The 22,593-nt window shown below is 35.8% G+C and overlaps 1 protein-coding gene across 4 annotated transcripts; it reads right to left on the reverse strand.

Annotated features, from left to right (window-relative positions):
* Positions 1-4,701: 4,701 nt before the first annotated feature.
* LOC109175644 (serine/threonine-protein kinase tricorner-like) lies at positions 4,702-10,956 on the reverse strand. 4 transcript variants are annotated; one of them, XM_019324954.1, is made up of 14 exons: positions 10,851-10,956; positions 9,674-10,033; positions 9,345-9,519; positions 8,877-8,960; positions 8,547-8,788; positions 8,238-8,457; positions 7,560-7,639; positions 7,393-7,477; positions 6,395-6,526; positions 6,178-6,291; positions 6,027-6,074; positions 5,765-5,849; positions 5,535-5,591; positions 4,702-5,044 (listed from the first exon to the last, which is right to left on the reverse strand). In XM_019324954.1, exons 2-14 carry the CDS (start codon positions 9,892-9,894, stop codon positions 4,938-4,940), a joined length of 1,650 nt encoding a protein of 549 aa, XP_019180499.1. In that variant the 5' UTR covers positions 9,895-10,033; positions 10,851-10,956; the 3' UTR covers positions 4,702-4,937. The 4 variants fall into 4 exon arrangements, with proteins under 4 accessions (XP_019180499.1, XP_019180496.1, XP_019180498.1 ...); XM_019324951.1 differs by lacking the exon at positions 10,851-10,956 and adding an exon at positions 10,396-10,812; XM_019324953.1 differs by lacking the exon at positions 10,851-10,956 and adding an exon at positions 10,396-10,812 and having other exon boundaries at positions 9,674-10,038.
* Positions 10,957-22,593: the final 11,637 nt, after the last annotated feature.

Below are 22,593 nucleotides of genomic sequence, written 5' to 3' on the forward strand. Positions count from 1 at the left end.
AAATGGGGATGACACAAAGGTAAAAGGGCAGTAGTAGTGTGTCCCTGTTCTTGGGTTGTCCGTTTTGCCCTCCTTCTTCCTGTGTTGGTCCTAATTATTTAGGGTCCTTTTGGTAATTTACGCTATTTTTTTTTTTTTTGGACAAATAAAATAAAATCGATTTTACAGTTTTTTTTATATATTTAATTAATTTTCCAAAAGTGCTTTTAGACAAGGTCCACAAAAAAAAATGTAATTTTTAGTTGTAAAATAGGGTAAGAGAGGTATAAATGTATAATTGTGTTTCTTTTGAAAAATTATAAAATTGATATTATAATCATCAAATAAAAGGACTTATATCTGCAGTCTTGTGTAATAGGACAATTCAGCCTAGTCTTGATATACACAAAGTTCTCTTAGACAAAGTTGCAGACGGTGTTAAGCGTTGATCAGGCGGCGGTGGGGGCCTAGCATTTAGGACGTCTAGGTGGTCGAGTAAAATAATAATAATAATAATAATAATAATAATAATAATAATAATAATAATAATAATAATAATAATAATAATAATAATAAGTGCCGCCCTAAACCCAATAAAAAAAAATAAAATAAATAAAATTAAAAAAAAAACTCTCAACCGAGTTAGGCGCCCAGTTGCCCGAGTCGGGCGCCTAGTGAGCCCATCGATTAAAAGGCGCCTATGGATGAAATTTCTCCAGCCTAGGGCGCCTAGACTAATTTTTACAACACTACTCTTAAAAGAGTTACTTTGAATGAAATATGACCGACATTCTTAAGAAAATTATCCCCAAATAGAATTTAACCAAGACTTAATTAAATTAATTTTATCATGCAATGCATAAATACTAATATTGTCATTTTCCCTTTATGTCATTTCTTTCTTCTTCTTGGCTTCAATTCCAATTTGACATCAACATTGATGAGTTGCTATCAAATATGGATCTCATGTGGTCTGAAATAAAAAAAAATCTTGAACATAGAAATAAAACATTTACCTAGTTTAGACAATTGTGATGACAATATATTCAGTATTATAAGCATCATATTTATATCTAATACTAACTTACGGTATATTTACAAAATTACCCTTATATCATATCGCAAGGGTAGGGGCAGAGGCATTGCCTCACACCTCGACCTACTCATCAAACCCAATTCAATAGTGAACCCTCAAAACAAAAGAACTATCTATTGCCCTTCTTGATTTGAACCCATCAATTATATGCAACATAAGCTATTTTACCTCATTGTGATCATTTTTTTTTTTGTTAAGATAATAAGACAAATTTCACCCATATATAACACACCTTCAAATAACATGCTATGAACTCGATCTATGATCTTATAAATCAAAGTGTTGTCGCTCCATTCCACTACATCCCTACCTCTATATCATCTTCTAGTAACATATGAGACATATATATATATATATATATATATATATATATATATATATATATATATATATATATTGTATTTGTATATGGGAGGTGGGTTAGATTCCATATCAGTAATAGTGAAATCACATGATGACAAAGATGTTATGATCAATGTATTTTATAATATTGTTGCAAGTACATAAGCTTATCCTTATCATTAACCAAGTTCTTTTCTCCAATTAATAAAGTTTAAAAGTTAATTGATTGATTGCAAAGCTAATCTATCTCTTATTGGCAGCCAAACATGCAGTCCATACAAAAAAGTCTTGACCCAATTTTCTAACTTTCCCAATCTTGTTTGGTGAACTAATTCCTTTCATATATGTTTGTTTTTAGATTTTGTGGAACAAACAACAAATACATTTCTTTAATTTATATATATTACTTAGCTCGAAGAACATTTTGTTAGTGACAAGAGAAATTTGCAGTCATATTTGAGTGTGTGTAGTGCCCAAGTAAATTTCGCTCAATTCCAGTGTAATAGCCCACGAAGTCCACGAATCATACATGAGAGGTAAATTACACTAAAAAGACCATGTATAACGGGTTCAACCAAGAAGGTGTTAAAAAGTATCAAACTCATAACTTTCTGGTATAAGAATCATGTTCCATCCATTCAACCATCATTTTCGGACTCAACTACATTTTTTCATAATATAATATGCAATGTGTTTTTAATTTTAAGGCTAAGGTATTGTATTATCCATTACTAAATACAAAGTAATATATATGACTTCAAATATTTGTCAAAAAATTAATTATATATCTTAGTTTTGGTAAGGCATTATACATTCACATATTGGTGTAATTTCACATCCGGCAAGATAGATTCTAGAGTAGTACTTATGATTCAAGGTTTTCATGTACACCTATATATTATTATTATTATTTTAGGATAAGTTATTCCTTTGGACTTAAATACCTATCATTAGTGTTTCTATTAAAAAAAAAAAAAAAAAGACACTCTATTCTGATTGAGAATTGTTCACTCATCTCGTATATACCAAATAATGAACGTTAAGTACTTAAATAATATATATTTAATATATTAAAAATAAATATTTATTCATGATCCACGTATAATTTGTTGGGAGTTCTTATGGCACCTCGTTCCACCCGCTCGCTTTGACCGATTACTAATAAATCTTATTTATAAAAAAAATGATTTCTTTGAAATTAATATAGTTTCCTTACGTCGTCTTCAACTACGTATTTTCTAAAAAATATAAAAGTATATATGCAGTTGACACCATAATTAATGAATAAAATCAGAGTACAAATGGAAGGGAAAGTCCATGTAGATGTTGTCTGCTCCTACGTCTACAACGTTGCTATCTCTCACACCTACGCCAGCAAATAAGATCACGCTACGTGTTGACTATTTTTAACAATTTCTCATATATGGGCTATTATTTGTTACACTGATAGATTATTAGGTGTAAATGTTTAATTTGAGATGATATATGGGACCGGTAGCTTGGAAAGACCGGCCATAAAGATGCCTATATCAGCTCACTCTTATATAATAACGCACAAATCACACAGATCAGATATAAATCATACTAAGAAAACCTTAAATCTATCAAACTTGTAACTTTTATGTACAACAGTTATGATCCATCCACTCAAAAGTCACCCATTTTGAGACAGGAGTCTGTTGTGGGCTCCACCAGTCAGTCAGAACAAATTCGCCTGATGCGCGTGAGGCGCACCAGGAGCGCCTAGTAGGGCACGTTAATGCGATTATTTTTTTAATTCAGATTTTGTTTTGTTTTTTTTTCCCCTTTTTCTCTTCCTTCCTATTTTCTCTTTTTTAATCACACATGCAAAAACTTCTCAAAAACCGCAACTGTTGAGGATTCTCATGAGCCATGCAGGAGCACATAGTTCAAAATTATAATATGAACTAGTATTTCTTCTTCTTTTTGTTAGTACAAGTCTTCTCGCTTTGATGGATTATATGCCTGATGAGTCCGTATTCTAATTCCATGACAATGTGGCTAGGTTAGGTGAATAGAGAATGCATTATTGTATAATTAGAGAATCTTAAAATTTGAATGCCGACCTGTACGTGGACGATTACCTATCCTTATATAAATAAGGTTAAGGTATTTGGTTTCACATTATACAAAGTTGTATACAAAGTTGTATAATATTTCACATTTTTTGCAATGTCATAAGTGGGGAATAATGTTACTTGTTTCAAATTTGACCGATAGCACCGTAATTAATAAAATATGAGGGGAATTTTAAAATCATATTCATCACATGAATAATGCATATACATCATTTATTACAGTTGGAATACATATTCACCACAAAATTCAAACTGGATAAATAATTGTCTATGTGAGCCAAATTTCACTGTGACAATTGATAGCTGCCTGTTGACTAATTTAATTGTAGAGGACTTTGCATATGTGATAATGTCCTTATCAAAATCTCATTTATAACAATTATTCCGTATTTTATAATTATATTTAAGAACTATGTTGACTTTCATATCCCATGGAAAATCAAGTTGAATTGAGCCGACAGAGTTCAATTCTTACTAAGGAGGATACGTGATTTAAAATTTTAGCTTTAGAGTTGCATTATCAATTCGCTTATCAACTGTTTAAATAATTGATTATAATCAGTATAAAATTTTTTACCAAGTTTTTGCATGTCATGTAAGACAAAGAAGGACAATAGGAAAAAAAATTTGGGCGCTATTTGTACGCGAGAGACAAACCAACTTGCATGACTCTTGCCTCACAAAAACTCCAATTACTACAACATACCCTCCCCTCTTGCCTCACAAAAACTCCAATTACTACAACATACCCTCCCTCCATTCGGAAGTCTAAACTGATAGTTGGATTGCACATTAATGATTATATGCTCAACAGACTTCATCCAAAACCCCACCCAAAAAAAAATAAAAAATGATTCAGCCTTCTTCTCCCAAAATGTTAAATCTCAACCCCAAGGGTCCCACACCCTGATCCTACAGAGCATTAGCAGACACAATGACTCAACAGTCATGGCCAAATTTTGTTGTGCACAAAGGATCTGTCCACTTTCAGTATAATCCCCACACTGCCACTACTGAGGTTCGAATCTTGGTATCTTCTCCCAAATACGACCTACCGAGCTAGTGAGCTAAACCCGTACGGGCAACTGATTCAAACTTCTAATCTTATAGTTGCATTAACAGTTTGGTTACCACCTAAACTAATGAATTATAAAGAAAGTGGGGAACTGCAGAAAACACCTTGAGTGAAAAAAAAATGTTATTTGCACTTCAAGAATAATAATTTACACAAGATGAAGAAGCAAAAGAAGCAAGGCAAATACAGAGCCCTTTTCTTCCCTCAAATACTTACACTTCAAAGATCATCAGAACTGGAGCATCACAACACAGACTATATAACTTTCAGGAATAAGATCAGACTGTATAAATGTTGTTTTCTGTATGATGGATTCACTATGGTTTTGCCTGACACTGTCAGCAGATTAGAGATGTTTCGATTCCTCGCCTTTCGAGACTTCTAACTGCGGAGGCAACAGATTAAGGAAACTTCCCTGGTTTTGTTGGACAGAACCGGAATCAGAATCTTCCTCTGCAACCATGTAAAACCGACATCTTAGGATGTTTTCTTGCCAACAGTCTACTAGTGTGATAACATAATGGTTAAAAGATGGTGTGTGATTATATGAAAGCGGAACGCTAAATTCCTTACAGACCAAATGATGGTGTACGAGGATTAACGAAAGTCATATGACAGTAAATGATCAGTGTTGTAAAAATCGGCCCAAGAGGCAGACAGCCTAAGGGCGAGGGGATTTCACCCCTAGGTGCCTTTTAGTCGGCTGGCCGACTTGGCACCTAACTCGGCCGAGTTTTTTTTTTTTTTTTTTTTTTTTTTTTTTTTTTTTTTTTTTTTTTTTTTTTAGGGTTTAGGGCGGCTACACCTTATTATTATTATTTTACTGGGCAGCCTAGGCACCCCCGGCTGCCCGACTAGCGCCTAACGCCTTCTGCAACCTTGACAATTTACATTGAACAAAGGGTGAATTTATGTAGGAGAAAGTTGTACAAAGAAATCGTACTGAAAAGGGCCTTCACAGTTGGCCGTTTAGGTCTAGTGCTCTTCTTCTTCAGGTCGGCTGAAAACAGAAATGAGAAGATCAATCCATTTTCAAGTGTACATACAGTTTCAAACATCCTAGTAATACTCGATGAAATTAGAAGTTAGTGAAGGGAAAAGAGAAGGGAAGGGATCTCTCGGGGCAAATCCATAGATCATTTTTATATGGGAATGATAGAATGAGCGACGTACCAATTCCAGGAACTTCGTTCTCGTTCACAATCTCAAAGTTTTTGTATGTATAACCCATAAAATTGACATCCTTGGAAGAGAGCATCTGAAGCAAGAAAAGGGACAGTTGAAAAAGTAAGGACCACCTTAAACATCGGAAAGAATGTCATAATTTGCACGATGATAACCATGTTTTTGGTGGCAACAAACTAGGTTGCTTGGCAGATTCTTAACGAATAAACAGTTTTAGCAAAAAATATTGATTCCTCTTAGGCATACTAACCTTCCTCCATGGACCCGATTTCATTGCCGTTGGAATTTGATTGTCAGTCTGAAAGCAAACCAGACACGACTCAATAAGCACATTACCGAACGATTAAAAGCAAAGCATTAATGAACAAAACCAAAGGTCAGCAACACCGGGACTTATCGACCTCTTCAAATTTCTCAAAATTTTGAGTGTCCAACTCATCATTAACTTCTGGAATAAATGCAGCTTTCATTTGATACAACTTATCCCACTCGATACCTTTGAACCACGGATGAGCCTGAAAAATAGAGATCAAAAGGAAGATACCTAACTCTCTGATCTTTTCAAGTGTAAAGAATACTTCAAAACCGATATATACTCCTTATGTTTTATCAAAATACCTTTATTTCATGAGCACCTTTTGTCCCAAGTCTTTGTTCAACATTGCATAGAAGCCGACGAATAAGATCATGAGCTTCGGGTGATAGTTTTGCCTCTTCTGGAAATTTTAAATGCGTTCGCCAGTTTACAATCTGCAGCAATGAGACAGATATGACTTTCCTGCTTAGGACTGAAAACGGAAATTTGAAGTCAAAGCCTAGAAGATTTATTGCAATCGGAGTTTTCCACAAAATAAATAACCGACTAGTGATCAAATGAGTCCATCCTGTTATATGAGTCCGTGTGGACAGATCTGGGCCATTGAATGCTTGAGATCAATGGCTTAGATTTGGCCAACTGTGCACTTCACTTGCATAGTTCGCGTTGCACAGTTGGCCAAATCTAAGCCATTGATCTCAAGTATTCAATGGCCCAGATCTGTCCACACAGACTCATGGGGAAGGGTGGACTCATGGGAACACTAGCCTAAATAACCGGGTAATGCAAAAACGACATATTGGATATATAATTAAGGGGATGTTTGGTTCATGGAAAATGTTTTTCAAAGGAAAACATTTTCCTTAAAGTGAAGGAAAATGTTGTTTTCTAGTGTTTGGTTCATGGAATTCCCAAAATTTGAGGAAAACAAAATCCTTGGTTGGACCAAGGATTTTGTTTTCCATGGAAGATGGGAAGAAAAAGTGAATAGATTGCCCATTTTACCCTTGCTTTCTCTTTTAATTATATTACTTTTATTAATTTGTAGGGGCATATAGGTCTTTATACTCATTATTCCTTACAATTTCAAATCTAACCAAACAATAGAATTAGTATTCCCAGTAATTCTTTTTCCACCAACCAAACAATGAAATTCATCTTCCTAGTAATTGTTTTTCCATGGAATTCCAATTCCACTTCCCTTAAAATATTTTCCGCGAACCAAACGAGCCCTAAATGATTCTGAACTACGTCATTGCCACTGTAGAGAAGAGGCAAATGGGCCGATGTTGATTTTTACCTTTCTACAAGTAGACATAGGTTCATCTGAATAGAAAGGAGGATATCCCACCAGCATTTCATACATAATTGCACCGAGTGACCACCTGAGAAATCCAGAATAACGTATTTCAGAAGAATAGAAGCTTTTTGTACAAAAAGTAAAGAGAACATATCCAAGATACAGACCAGTCACATTCCATTCCATATCCCTTCTTTAATAAAACCTCCGGGGCAATATAATCAGGTGTTCCAACAGTGGAATAAGCCTACACCGTAAAAATTGTTACTTCATAAGAGATTTCCACAAGATCCTAGTTAATCATTAATAAATGCAAAGCGAAATAAGTCCATAAGAGATTGTGGGCAAGGACGTAGAATCGAGTCCTGATAGCCGCAGTGTGGGAGTTACACCCAATGTGGTGGTCTCCTTGTGGGCACCAGGCACTGGTCCTCCCACCTAATGGGCCGCTGAGTCACCGTGATTTACCGCCTCCACAAATCCTATCGGGCCGGGGTGTGGGGCCCCAGACGAGGGATTTCGGCTTTTGTGGGTAAGTTCTTATATTCTGTCTTATTGGAGAAGGGCTCCTTGTGAGCACCAGGCACTGGTCCTCCCACCTAATGGGCCGCTAAGTCACCGTGATTTACCGCCTCCACAAATCCTATCGGGCCGGAGTGTGGGGGGCCAGGCGAGGGATTTCGGCTTTTGTGGGTAAGTTCTTATATTCTATCTTATTGGAGAAAGCAATTTAAAGTTGTGAACTTCAAGTGAGATAAAGTCAAGAAAGAGAGAACAATTTCAAGAAACCCAAAACTCTCGTGTGAGACATGGCCTAGAAGTGAATAGTGTAGTAAGAAGCTCACAAGCATTCTCCGGTTCTTCTGCCAATGCTGCAGTTGCTCTTGCTGAGTGCGCTTTGGAGGGGCAGGGCGCCCGTCACTTTGAAGGGCACCGCTATAATTATTTCCTGCCGTAAAATCTTTTTCATGAAGATTGCTGCAGTCTAACGGTTTACATAGTCCAAAATCAGACAATTTCATGTGGCCATTTCTATCAAGAAGCAAGTTATCAGGCTTTATATCTCTGCAAAATTACGAAAAGAAAAACATATCAATAATTCCTCTTCAAAAACAGTAAATTATATCTGACAAACAACAGACATTTCTATCCACCTGTGAATATAGTTGTGCTTATGGATAGATTCGATAGCAAGGACCGTTTCCCCCACATAAAATCTCGCCTCATCTTCAGTTAAGGTATCCTTACGCATCAACAAAGTCATCATGTCTCCTCCGGGAAGGTATTCCATTATTAGATAAAGATATTCCTCGTCTTGGAAAGAACAGTATAGCTTGACAATGCAATTGCTGTCAACCTCCGCAAGTAGATTTCTTTCTGCCTTGACATGTTCGACCTGGAAAAGACGAGGGATGGCAAGCCAAAATAAGCATAGACCAAGAAAACCTCCATACAGCCATTTAGAAAGCAAAATATAATTCCACCTGGCCTCTACGAAGCATTTCAGATTTCTTAAGCTTTTTCATGGCATAGACATGGCTAGTTGCCTTTTCCCTGCATATTCTAACCTGAAATACATTACACATGAAACATAAAAAAATAATGCCTTTTGTTGAAAAACAAAGGGTTATGTCTGTTTATGAATATGTGTCTGTATATATATCAATGTTTCTTCATTAGAAACATAGAATTATAGAAATATATTGTAACCTTTCAGTATTATAATACATTTTCTACTTCTTTGATTCTTCATTTTTGCTTCCACCAAACTGGCGGGTGGTTGTTATTCTCCACCCACCAGGCCTTTCAATCTTTCAAATTCAACACGCTTAAAAGTATCTGCAGGCTAGATATGACAGTCTTGGAAGGAGGGGACCGACAAAATTTAAATGTACATTCGTATTTCCATTTTGCTAAGCCCATAGCAGTTTTAAAATAGAGATAGGTCATACCTCGCCAAATGCACCCTTTCCTATCATCGTCAATGGCTCAAAATCATCAGCGCCCATTTTATGCCTTTGACGACGCATGAATTCTGTCTCTTTTTTTTCAAGGTACTTAAGAATATTGTTCTGCTCTTCCTCGGAAACCTCAGCATCAGCCAGTTTCTTTTCCAGCACATTACGCCTGCACCAAAATACAAATATATAATGCATCCCCTTTATGGCAGAGACAACGCAAAGCCTAAGCTAATAGTTGGATTGCACATTAATGGCTATATGCTCAACAAGACGTGACAAAGATTACTGAGAGTACAATGGACGGATGACTAGAACCATACCGTTCCCTACGCTCCTGCAGACTCTTCATTTGCTCCTTGTAATGCTTTTCGATATACTGCTTTGCAGCAGCAACCTTTTGCTTAGTGGCATTCGATGGCGCTTCATCGTTGGCACCCGGTTTCTGGCCTTCCTTCCCATTACTAGCGGTTTCCTTCTTCTTCGAAGGCTTCGGCTTTTCTTTGAGACTAAACTTACTAAACCACCGCTTTGCAACCTCCATCCAACCAAACCTTATCCTCAATTTAGATGGATAATCTTAAAGCCAAATGCTACAAATCTACAATCCAAAATCTTTGCTTTCCTTCCAAACCAAGCATCCCAGACATCAATTTAAATTCCACTAATGCCAAATCTGAACTCTGTGCTCAAGAAACAGAAAAACCTTCAATCAATATATGGCAATGGCAATCCCAGCTTCTCTTTCCAAATGCAGCATCAGATTACTTAACTATACATAATACACTTATATATGCCAATATTGTGTATGCATATATATAAGTAATATAAAATACAGAAAATACAATTTGCAGAACAAAATTTCAAAAATATGTTAAAGAGGACCCAAAAAAGCAACCAAAGTTCGATCCAAACCACAAGAATCTCAATCAAATGGGATAAGAAACCAACCCAAAGAATCAAAATGCAAACTTTACGCGAAATCTCAATCAATTCCAAGTTAATTCTTACTCGAAACAGGAGAAAACAAGAAGAAAAAAATCACCAGAATTGAGATGCGCTTTGGGATGAACTCTTGAATCAATCGAATAGGCGGAGAGCACGGAAAGAGAAAGCAGATATACCGAGTTAACTCAGTAAAGCACTAGTTCAGTTACTTCTGTTCAAATACAGTTCTGAATTTTTGAAAAACCCAAAAGATAAAAAAGCAGAGAGAGAGAGAGAGAGTGAAAGTGTGTTTGGTTGGGAAGAAGACCATTTTATCGTGGGGGGGCCTGTGGTGGCATCAATTCACCATAAACACACACACATCACGCCTACTGCGTGAGAGAGAGAGAGAGAGAGAGAGAGAGAGAGAGAGGGGAATTTTTTTATTTTATTTTATTTTAATTTTTTTCTTTTTCGGCCATCGTTTCAAAGGTTGAATGACTATTACGGAGCTCCTAAGAAACGTAAAAATTTCGACTTGTGAACACTAAACAGAAGAAATCAGATACTTACCCAGAGATCGCCATTGAAGCCTCGATATCTCGCCGGGAAATGTCGCCGGAATCCACGAGTGGGTCCAATGAAAAACGGCGCAGTGAATCTTAGTGCGCACGTATCTGACCGGACGCGTCGTGTACGGACATGGAGGTATGTGGCGAACTCCATTTATAACTTTTTTTAAAAAAAAAATACTTTCGTGATCCCAATTTTGTTCAGGTAATTCTAAACTCACAATTGCCACAAAATTTCGCCTCTAGAATTATTATAGAGGTAAATCACGAGTGACACAATAAACCTGCCAGTGAAACCTTAGTTTTCAAGCGCGTACAATTGATCAAATCCACACATTCCATCCTCCTAGACCCTTTTCCCATTAACGTTTCTAGTATGATTTGAACCGCTACATTGTCGCCTCCTATCATGACTTCAAGTCAAGAGACGTACCACTATACTAAGACACGTGTGGCAACTCTCTTTTCCCTGGGACAAAATGACGGATAATACTAAATTAATGGCAAAGTTTTGTCAACTAGGCAAGGGAAGAACATGTGCAATATGCACGATCGAATGAGTAAATGTTAGTAAGAATTGAACAAGTGATCTTATGTGTGAGAATTATGTTTTAATTTACTTATTGATAACTCTTTCGAGATAAGTTCTATTTGTTTAAGTTATAATAATCATTATCATATAATGGACACTAAATCATCGTGATTTATTCTTTTATGATCTTGTCCCATCAGAATGTGAAATTTAAGATTAAATTATGAAAATGTCTTTACTTGCATTAAATTTCTTTTGAATTTCATGCGATGGAATTTTGAGAGAGTAGACTTTAGTTACTATCCCATGAAGTCACTTGTTTAGGTAACCACTATTTAATGCTCAAATGCAACTACTCATGTTCCACTTGCATGCTACTATTGACAAAAAGTTTTGTTTATAAGTTTTTCCTCAATTAAGAGTACAAGGTGGGTTTCATCCATAACGCACATTCAAATAACGACATATTAATTTTATGTTACTGGTGAATAAGTCGATGTACAATATATATATATATATATATATATATATATATATATAACACTAACCAGAAGAGGGTTTTCAAACCTGAAATTATAAATCTAACGAAAACAATGAAAAGATCTAAGTTGTATGTAAAACATACTTTCCTTAAAATCAAGTCGCTACCCTCGATGATGCTAGGAGTGTTGTAGCACCAGTCTCTCAGAATGAAATATATTAAGACCTTAAGTCTGAGCACTCAAACAAAAGGTCTGACGAACTAGAACAACATATATGCGACACGTCTTTATAAGAGAATGAAAATTTATTAGGCATTAAATATCGTATTAAGCATTATACATATGTTTTCAAAAATTTTAACTTTTTTCAAAACAGTTAAAAATTCTTATATCAAACGTGAATATCATATTGTATGAAAAAAAATGGAAAAAACAAAGGAAGTGATAAAATACTCCCAATTTGAAAGTCAAGGGGTTATTGACCTTTAAATTTATTGCGATAAGGATAATGTGGCTCAGATTTTGGGAGTGACACAAGCCCCGAATTTTGGCAAGTATTTGGGGCTCCCCTCTTTTGTTGGAAGACACAAAAAAGCAGTTTTTGCTTATATTGAGGATAAAATCCGTCAAAGGATTGGATCATGGAATAAAAAACTGCTCTCGCAGGCAGATGAGGAGATTTTATTGAAAACTGTAGCGCAATCTATGCCTACGTTCTCAATGAGTGTTTTTTTGCTGCCTATATCCGTGTGTACGGCGATAGAGAGAATTATGAATCGGTATTGGTGGGACTCTGGGACTGACAGGCGAATACATTGGAAAGCATGGGACAGGCTGTGTATCCCTAAGAAGTATGGGGGGTTGGGATTTAAAGATTTGCGTGCCTTTAATCTAGCAATGTTAGGGAAACAGGCATGGCGGATGTTGACCAAGCCTGAGTCCTTGGTGGCGCGTGTGTATAAGGCTCGTTATTTCCCAAAAGGGTCGTTTATGGATGCACAAGTGGGAAATAATCCTAGTTTCTGCTGGCGGAGCATCATGGCAGCAAAGAGTATAGTTTGTGGTGGGGTCAGGCGCAGAGTTGGTAACGGGGAGTCTACACTCATATGGACCCACCCTTGGTTACGGAATGATCATGACCTTATGATACAGACAGAAATGCCACTACAGTTGCAAGGAGCCAGGGTCTCAGGTTTGATTGATCAACAAACTGGAAATTGGGACCCCTCAATTTTAACTGACATATTTCAACCTAGTGATGTAACAGAGATTTTGAAAGTACCCATCTCACTGGATTATGATGATACCTGGTACTGGTATGGGGACCCAAGAGGGGAGTATTCTGTTAAGAGTGGATACCGACTAATAGTGGGAGAATATCAAGGAAATAATGGGGTATTTACAAAATGGCTACACCTATGGAAACTCAAAATCCCACCAAAATGGAAAATGTTTCTTTGGAGAGCCGTTAGTGATATATTGCCTACCACTACAAACTTGCTTATAAAGAGGGTGGATGTGGAGCCACAATGTGCCATGTGTGGAATATCTTAAGAGGACACAATGCATGCTCTAGTGTTGTGTGATTATGCAATAAACATTTGGGAAAAATCTAACCTCACGATCCCCAATATAGTCACAAATGTTTTTCATGATTGGTTTGGTGAACTCTTAAATGTTCTAGACTTTGATGGAATCTTATATGCAGCAGCAATTCTATACAATGTTTGGAGAGCAAGGAACAGGCGGTCTAGGAGGCAAAGTTACCACGCCCCGAGGCGGTACTCAAAACCGCTGCTGCTGCCGGTTTAGCATGGACGCGGGCACATCCATTGCCCACAGCCCGAGCTGTTGCGCTGCCAACTGGGACGGTACAACCGCAAGGGGGATCCGGGCTGCATGGTGTCGAGTTGCATGCTGCCGAAACATCATATGGTCTGCCCAGGAGGATATGCCGTGTGGATGGAGGATTTATGCAAGGGACGGCCCGAGCTGCATTTGGGGCGGTCTTGCTAGATATGAACGGAGGCTACGTCTCGGCATGCAGCGGACCGTTACAAGGATGCTCCTCGCCACTCATGGCCGAGGCGCTCGCATGTAAGGAGGCTCTATCGTGGTTGAAGGATCGAGGAGAACAGAATGTCGAGATATATATGGACTGTTTGACACTACATCACTATCTTACTACACCAACCGTTGTGCTGCGCACATACTTAGACTATGCCATTGACAGCTGCAGACTTACTGCATATTTATTTCAGTCTTGTTCGTTCCATTTAATTCCTAGATTAGATAATTATTTAGCTCATGCTTTAGCAACTACCGCTTATCAGCAGTCTGCTACTATATATTGGAATCTGCTCCCACCAGATATTCTTTCGGCCTACTTTTAATGAAGCACCATATATTTTTCAAAAAATTTATTGCGATAAAATGAGATTAGAATTGAAGTATAAACGACAGATATGTGCGACAAAGAGGAAAGCAAAAGAAAGCATCGTACAAACGCGGTTGCTGAGCTGTAACACAAAGCCATCACAACTGAAAGCAAAAGACAGTTGAAGAGGAATAATTACTTCCATAATGAAATCCACTTACCCTACTCTTGCACCTAAATACATCTCTAGTTTTTTAATTATTTTTTAAAATACAACGAAACATACAAATAAATAAGATTATATGAGAGTTAACTCCAGCAAAATTAGTAAGATTGTTAATTTGATAACTACAAGGTTACAAGTTTGACTCTTGACGGGAGCAGTCAATTGGTCTTTTTGATTTGAGCCGGTCAATTATTAGCAACTTATGTTGGCTTACATTTGATCGTGTGATTCTTTGCTGACTAGGGTCACAATACAAGATTTACTTAATGCATTTTAGTGTTGCTTACTTGTTCTATGTGATTTTTGAACTGATTGTCTAAACAGTCAACAACTAATTTACCAAACACCTTCTTACAATCTACTAAAGTTGTTAACTAATTATACTCCATAATCAACCCAATCAACTAACAGCTATAAGTTAACAGCCATTTACCAAATATGGCTAATATGTTGCCAATTGTTATAAGGAGAGCAAATTGTAATGTTTTAATAAAGTCTTAGAAGAAAAGTAAAGGCAAAGAGACATTGGAGATATGTCTGCCTGAAACGTTGGAACGTGGCCGATCCGTGGGGCCCATGATCAAACTCTTCTCCCTATTTTGGGCCTCACCCATAATCTTTGCTCTCCAACTTTTCTTCTCAACTCCCTGCATTTATTGCTATTTCTCCTTCTGCCCCTTCACAAACGAAAATTCTTGCTTGTGTTGTACGGAGCGTATGTGTCTGTTCTCGATGATGATAATTATTATTGTTATTATTATTATTATTTTATCATCGAAGCGCTTTTCTTAATCTCAGAAATTGAGAAGTCAATTTTATCTAAATGAGTAGATAACACGTAAAGCGTTCTTTCAATCATCTCATCAAATTCAGTAATCTCAATATAGACAAGTGACGTGATTGATCTAAATGAAAATCATAGGACTCTGACAATTTTTGGGAGGTCAAAAGGTATAAGCTTTTCAATTGTAATGTTGTGACCTCATAAAAAAAATCAAGTAAGCCAAATAAAGGTTGTGTTGGTTGGGTTGTTGGTTTGGTAACCATAATATTTCAAGTCTTATTTTTAGTGTAATATTTGAGTCGGTCTACATAATATTAGTTTGGTGAATAATATTTTAGAAGAAAATAGATTTTACTAATTAATTTGTTGACCTTAAAATTCAAAAAGGCAAAAAAGTTTTTTTTTTTTTTTTTTTTAACCCATGAAAAAAGGATTTAATGAAACATAAAGTGCAATTATAGAAGTTGGTGAGTTGTTACTTTGGGTTGAATGATTAATAATTTGTGGTTGGATAATATAATTGTAGCATGATACTTTTGTTAATTGCAGGATTAACATGCTTAATTCACGGGTCTTAATTACGCAAAGATCGATCTAAAGGATAAGATTAATTAATTAAGCACGGTTCAATTCAACTTGGGATTAAACAATTACACTTTCACTCAGGTAGTCAGATCTGATTCCACATTTTCAAATAAAAGTTTAATGTGTTTAATTATTTTGGGCGATAAAGGGATACCCACAGTCAAACAACTAGTAAGTAGTAACTAAGGGTCTGCATTGATAAAATCGTAAATTATATTATTGTATAATAATATGCAAATTACACAAGAAATTTTGGTAAACCATACTAAGAAGACCTTGTGAGATGAGCTTGACTGAAAGGGTGTTTCGGTAATACTTAATTGATGCATTAATAATCAACATTAGATGACATCTGTCTCCATGTTTTTTTTTTTTTTTTTTTTGAATCTGTCTCCATGTTTTTAAATTGCTAATTTCGATTGTTGAAACCGACTCTATCTAGAAAATTCACATAGGATCCTTTTGTGAACAAAGGGGTTTTTTTTTTTTTTTTTTGGGGTAAAAGAAAATTATACAAATAATGTCACTTCATGGATGAATTTTTGTGGAAATTAAAAGTAGCGTTTTTGAATAATAAAAACAAAACAAAAGAAAAACTGGTTCAGAAGCGCATGCATGCAATGCCCTGATAACAGGGCTGAGTAGTGGAGGGATGCCCTAAAATTAAGGGCATTAAAGGGGGACCAATGGACCATGTATGCCCCAATTAGGTAGACAAAAAGAGGGCAAAAGTTGGCAATGGAAATTAGCTTTCTTTTCACACACTATATAGTATATATATACACTATTTGAGGGTCACCATCACACATATATACCCATGGCATTATGGCAACGCTACCCCATTATCTCCAATTGAGGCAGCCAATTAATAGCTGTTAGCACACACACACATTCCTGCATGCTTAGAGGAATGAACTTTTTTGTGCTTATACAATGCACAATAATCCACCATTTATCCAAATGTGATCTACATTATATTGACTCTATAAGAAATTGTTGAGTGATACTTTTATCTAATCGTTTGGACTAATTGATTACCTGTCATTAGCAGTGGGTGGGGGGCAGGATGTCCCCGGCCCCACCTACACTGCGCGTCATTTGTGGCGGGTGAGTGACACACGTCATTTGTGGCGCATGAGTAACACGTGGCAGGCATCTTTTCAGATTTCTTTTCATGGGCCTGTGCATAGCGGGAAAAAGGCAACTCGATGCTTAAAAAAGGGTCTAAGTCCGGTGAGGATGACGCATGGGAGGAAATGATTATTGGTGACAATAAAGGGTCTGAAGTGAAGGAGGGCTACCTCGCTGTTCATATAACTGATTGTCTCAAACCAAGAAGGCCAATAGACTTTCCATAGAGAATCGAATTTAAAATATTGTGATTATTAAGCCAATTGTCGTTTAATTTAGTTGGGGTTCTCCCATAATGTTACATAACTAGAGGCTATGATATGGGGAAAAAACAGATACAACACTTAACCATATGCACAAGTCTTGTGGTTTAATTTGGGTTTGGCCCATGAGGGGGACAAAGGGGAATACATGACACAACACTTATACATTCTTCCTGTTCTTTATGCTGTTATCAGTTCAATCATTTATATCCATTCCCTTTTCAGTTTTGATTTAGTTAGTTACAGGCAAATTACATATGTTTGTGATGTTGGATGGCAACCAGTTGTCACCTTTAATTTGACTTCACTTGCATCATATCAAGACATTGCATGTGCATGCATGCTTTCAAGTCAAGTCTCTACATGTGTTTATGCCATTAATCTTCATGTATATTGTGTACTTACATTCTTGTGATTTACACTACATACTACTAGAACAAGAGTCAAAACATAACTGTTTGAGTATGACTACCTGATAAGACAATGCATCATAAGTATTCATTATTAGTTCTTTGATTTAAGAGAAATCCCGTAGCTACTATCTGAAAGTTTACTCTGGGTAACTGAACCTTAGCTAGGTGACAAATGATCATAAGGAGGCCGGTAAACCAGCTTAAGTTGCTCATAAATCATAGCTGATCGGCTCAAACCAAGACCAATATAATAAACAGTTTCCATGAGAATTTGAAACCTTCTCGTTAATTAAGCAATTGTCTAATCCCGACCAACTTAGTTGGGGTGAATCTCGATCTATTCATTATTATTGCTTGAGCCAATACAATTGCTTATCTAACCTTGATAAGCATATATATGATAAAATGACAAGGCAAGCAAAACAACACAAAAAATTAAGTGACAATTAAGATGGTAGCTACTCCATGTCTCCATGATTATTGCCTTGTTGGTGATGATGGGATTGATGCCCACTTACCATGGGTTTGTGGGAATCCATTATAAAGGAGGGAGAGGCTTCAAGCTCAGCCCTAAGATACATGCATTTGTGCTATCCATTTTTGGACCACAAATTGATGATAAACAACATTTATTTATATTAAGTTGACATAAAAATAAACAATCAATGAACTAGCTAGCTAGCTAGCCAGCCCATGTATAAAACATTGTATATATGTTTAGTGAAGTCTTTGGGCTCAAGATGCATATATGCTCCAATAACTATCAACTCTCATAATCCATGGAAAAACTACATATATGCATCTTCAAAGCCCACAACTATAGAAATCATTGAATTTACATTCAAGAACTGCCATGGCTTTCAGCCTTTCATCAATATGGATGTGTCTAGAGTTTCAGACTAGCTATTGCGAGTGGACAAATTTTACTGTGGACCGTGGTCTATGTAGCAGCATGCTAGCGTGGACCATGAAGTATGTATCATTTTAATTACACTTTAGTTTCATTTGTCAATATTGTTATGTTTTTTAGCTTCATTTTTCCTCCACACTAGTTTCATTTATAGTGATACTAAAGTATCATTTTAATTCTACTATAGTTTCATTATACATTATTGCTTGAGCTCTATTTTTTGTTTCATTTTTCATATACACTAGTTTCTATGTTATTGTATGACTTTGGTTTTAGTTTCATTTTCCATGCACACTAGTTTTATTATAACAATACTAAAGTATCATTTTAATTATACTACAGTTTCATTTAACAATATAATAATGTACTTTGTTTTTTAGTTTCATCTTTCACACACACTAGTTTCATTATAATAACACTAAAGTATCACTTTAATTCTGCTACAGTTTTATTCGACTATCATGGTCCAGATAACGATGTGTGGACCATGGTCCACTGAATAACAACTGTTGCGAGTGTGAATGGGTCGTTTTGGATGTATTATCTATCATATATATAATTGAAGCTAAGGTTTTGCAGGATTATATTAATTTATGTTTGGACACATTTATGTAAGTGAATATGATGTTTTGGTTTTGGGCTTGTTGATTTTTTGTTCGGATATAGATAAAACTGTTATGTGTGAGTAAGTGTGAATGTGTTGTGGGAGTCTTGGATGGACACACAATTATGGCATGAGTGTGAATGGGCTGTTGGAGTCTTAGTATATAATATAGACACAACCCTGTTTAGGTGCAGGATCATAAATTTTGTTTGGATGCATATATATAACTATGGGTAGATGACATTTTTAGCTGGTATCCGCTATCTGAAAGCTTCGTAGATTATTCTTCCAAAAGGTTAAACCCTAACCTGACAGAGTATTTGGGAGGAATCTTCCTAGATTATTGATATATAATTGATCAGTTCAAACTAAGAATGTCAATAAATCACTTCCACGAAAAATCGAACTTGGAACCTTATTGTTATCAAATCAATTGTCTAATTAACTTGGTTGAGGGGTTGTTCCCATGATTGAGATCGAGCCTCCGTGGAGGCGTTGTTAACTCTTTGTGCTTCATTAGATTGAGAAACTATGTTTGAACAGATACTATATTATAATGTAATAGAGTCAGTAGCATTAAAATAAAAAATAAAAATTACTAACATAATATTTTGTTCATTATTGGTCCACAGCTGTGTGTGGATACACAAATAATATAATTTTAATATATTAAAAATGTACATTATATTCAGGGAAAGTACATTATTCACTGCTGGAAATTATGAAATTTCCGACCATCTGAAAGTGATTCACGGCTAGAAATTATAAAATTTCCGACCACCTGAAAGTGATCTTAAGATCACTTTCAATTGGTCGAAAATTTCATAATTTCCAGCAGTGATTTGAGTATTGAAAATACATTATTTTATATAATGTACATTCAATACACGAATAATGTACTTTTAATATATTAAAAATGTATTTTTTATTATGGTCCACGCAATAATTTACCGGTCACATCTAAATTATGAAACGGTCCGGGCATTAAACTTTGTTAAAGTAATGTCCACCTTAGGTACCATTATTGGTGTGATAATAATTCAACTGTGAATTAAACACTGAAAGAGTGATCATTTTTATTAGGGCTGTATTATATTAGATAGTTCATTAGATGGAATAATTCGTCCCCGTGTCGCTATGATATTTATGAAAAAATCTATTACTATTTTTTAAATGTACGTTTTGAGTGAAGCTCGCTAACATATATATTGAAATCAGTGTTATGCAGTAGATGCCTCGTGTGGCACGCGCAATGTGAATCAGAAAACCCTTTCAACACCAATATAAAAAAAAAAGCATGGAAGAAAAGCATACACTTTAGTTCCTTTACATTTGGCACATTGGCAAATACAGAAAAAGAAGGGATGCTAGTCCATTCTTTACTGTCCGACTTGAAAATAAAACTCTTAACCAGTATTACCATATTTGCAGACCGTTTAAAATAATATAAAAAACAAACATTAGTGAATTTATTTGCTATTTCTTTGAGGTTCTGAATGATAAATTAATATTGTAGTTAATTCAATCAATTCTCCTTTTGAGTACATGCAGCCTTATCTCTCACAAGTCTTTATGTACTCCACAAAAACTTCTGTTGACGTGTGAAATTGGGGCAGATTCAGAAACTTTTTTAGTTGGGGCAAAAGAAAAAAAAATAAAATGAAACATTTAGAGGGCGAGTTATAAATTAATCTTAATTAGAATACATTAAAACGCGATAAAAAAAATATTCAAAACAAGTCAATTAGAATTAAAAATTAATCTCATAAACCCAATAGGATAATTTAAGTGGCAAATGAGTTTTTTTTGTGGGAAAAATTTTGTGATAACCCGGGTACTCCCGTAAGTGCTGATTCCCTTTAGGCCAGCTCTCGTGCTTCTTGAAGCGAATGGAGAAAGACCCGAATCACCTCATGATTTAAAAAAATAAAATAATAATAATACAGGAGTCCAGGACACTTCATAGTGGATCCGCCCCTGCGTGTGAATGCAAGAAAAGGGTGAACATGCACAGGTTGGGGCATGGGGCATGGTACCTTCACTCTTCCATCTTTTTCTTTTTATAAAAAGAGGATAAAAAAAAAAAAAAAGAGTAGACTCTGATAAAATTTGCCTAAAAGATGATAGTGTACCTTACTAAAGATGCTCTAAAAGAAATTTCCAAAAGAAAATCAGTTGTCAGTCCAATAAATGAACTAAACTGTATCAGTCCAGACTCTTTTCTTTCCCGCAGCTGAAATGTCAATTCAAACCTGCCTCCCTGCCACCACTTTTTTTTTTTTTTTTTTTTTTTTTTGGGATGAATAAAAAATTCGATATAAGTAAGGAGTAAAATACAAAATAGAAATTAAAAGGAATAAAGGTCAAATAGGCTATTGAACTGACCACGAAAATGTACTAAGTCACTGAACTTAAAAAAAATTTATAATTGAGTTCCTAAACTAACCAATTTTATTCAATTTATCTATTTTTCAGATTTTTCATGTTGTTAATAGGTTACCTCTCCACCTAGGATACATATGTGGCATTTAAAAAGAGTAAATATCTAAAATGGTCCATCGACTATAGCTAAATTCACAAATTGGTCATCGACTTTCAATTTCAACCAATTAAGTCCTTAACTTTGTAATTTTGACACAATTTGGTCCTCCATCTATTTGACCATTTGTTGACCGTGACCGACGATCTCCAGAAGAACCTTCAGCTCTCGTCGGACCACATGGAGGCCTCCAGGATGACGTTGCACCGATTTAGAAACACGTCGTCTTCTTCGCTCTAGTACGAACTCAACTACATTGAATCCAAAGGGAGGATGAAGAAAGGTGACCGGATTTGGTAGATTGCTTTCGGCAGTGGATTCAAATGTAACAGTGCGGTCTGGAAATGCAACCAGAACCTTAAAAACCCGACGATGGACCATGAAATTACATATATATCCTAAAAAATCACAGTCAACAAACGGTCAAATAGACAGAGGACCAAATTGTGTTAAAATTGCAAAGTTAAGGACTTAATTGGTTGAAATTAAAAGTCGAGGACCAATTTGTGAATTTAGCTATAGCCGAAGGACCATTTTGGGTATTTACTCCATTTAAAAATAATAATTTATTTAAAAAATGTCACATATGCATCCTAGGTGGAGAGGTAACATGTTACCAACATGAAAAACTTGAAAATGGACAAATTGAATGAAATTGGTTAGTTTAAGGACCCGCTTGTAATTTTTTAACTTCAGTAACCTAATTGCATTATCGTGTGCAGTTCAATTATTTGACCATTATTCCAAATTTAAAATACATGCATATAATATTATTCAAAATTTAAACTTTAAAGTTAAAATTTCTAACAAAGAATAGTAGGATAGGGTTATTCATTATTATGTTTGGCGAACTCTACTTTAGCAAGGGGGGGGGGGGGGGGGGGGGGGGGGGAGAGCC

Source organism: Ipomoea nil, unplaced genomic scaffold (genome assembly GCF_001879475.1).
Source record: "Ipomoea nil cultivar Tokyo-kokei standard unplaced genomic scaffold, Asagao_1.1 scaffold0688, whole genome shotgun sequence".
NCBI lineage: Eukaryota > Viridiplantae > Streptophyta > Magnoliopsida > Solanales > Convolvulaceae > Ipomoea > Ipomoea nil.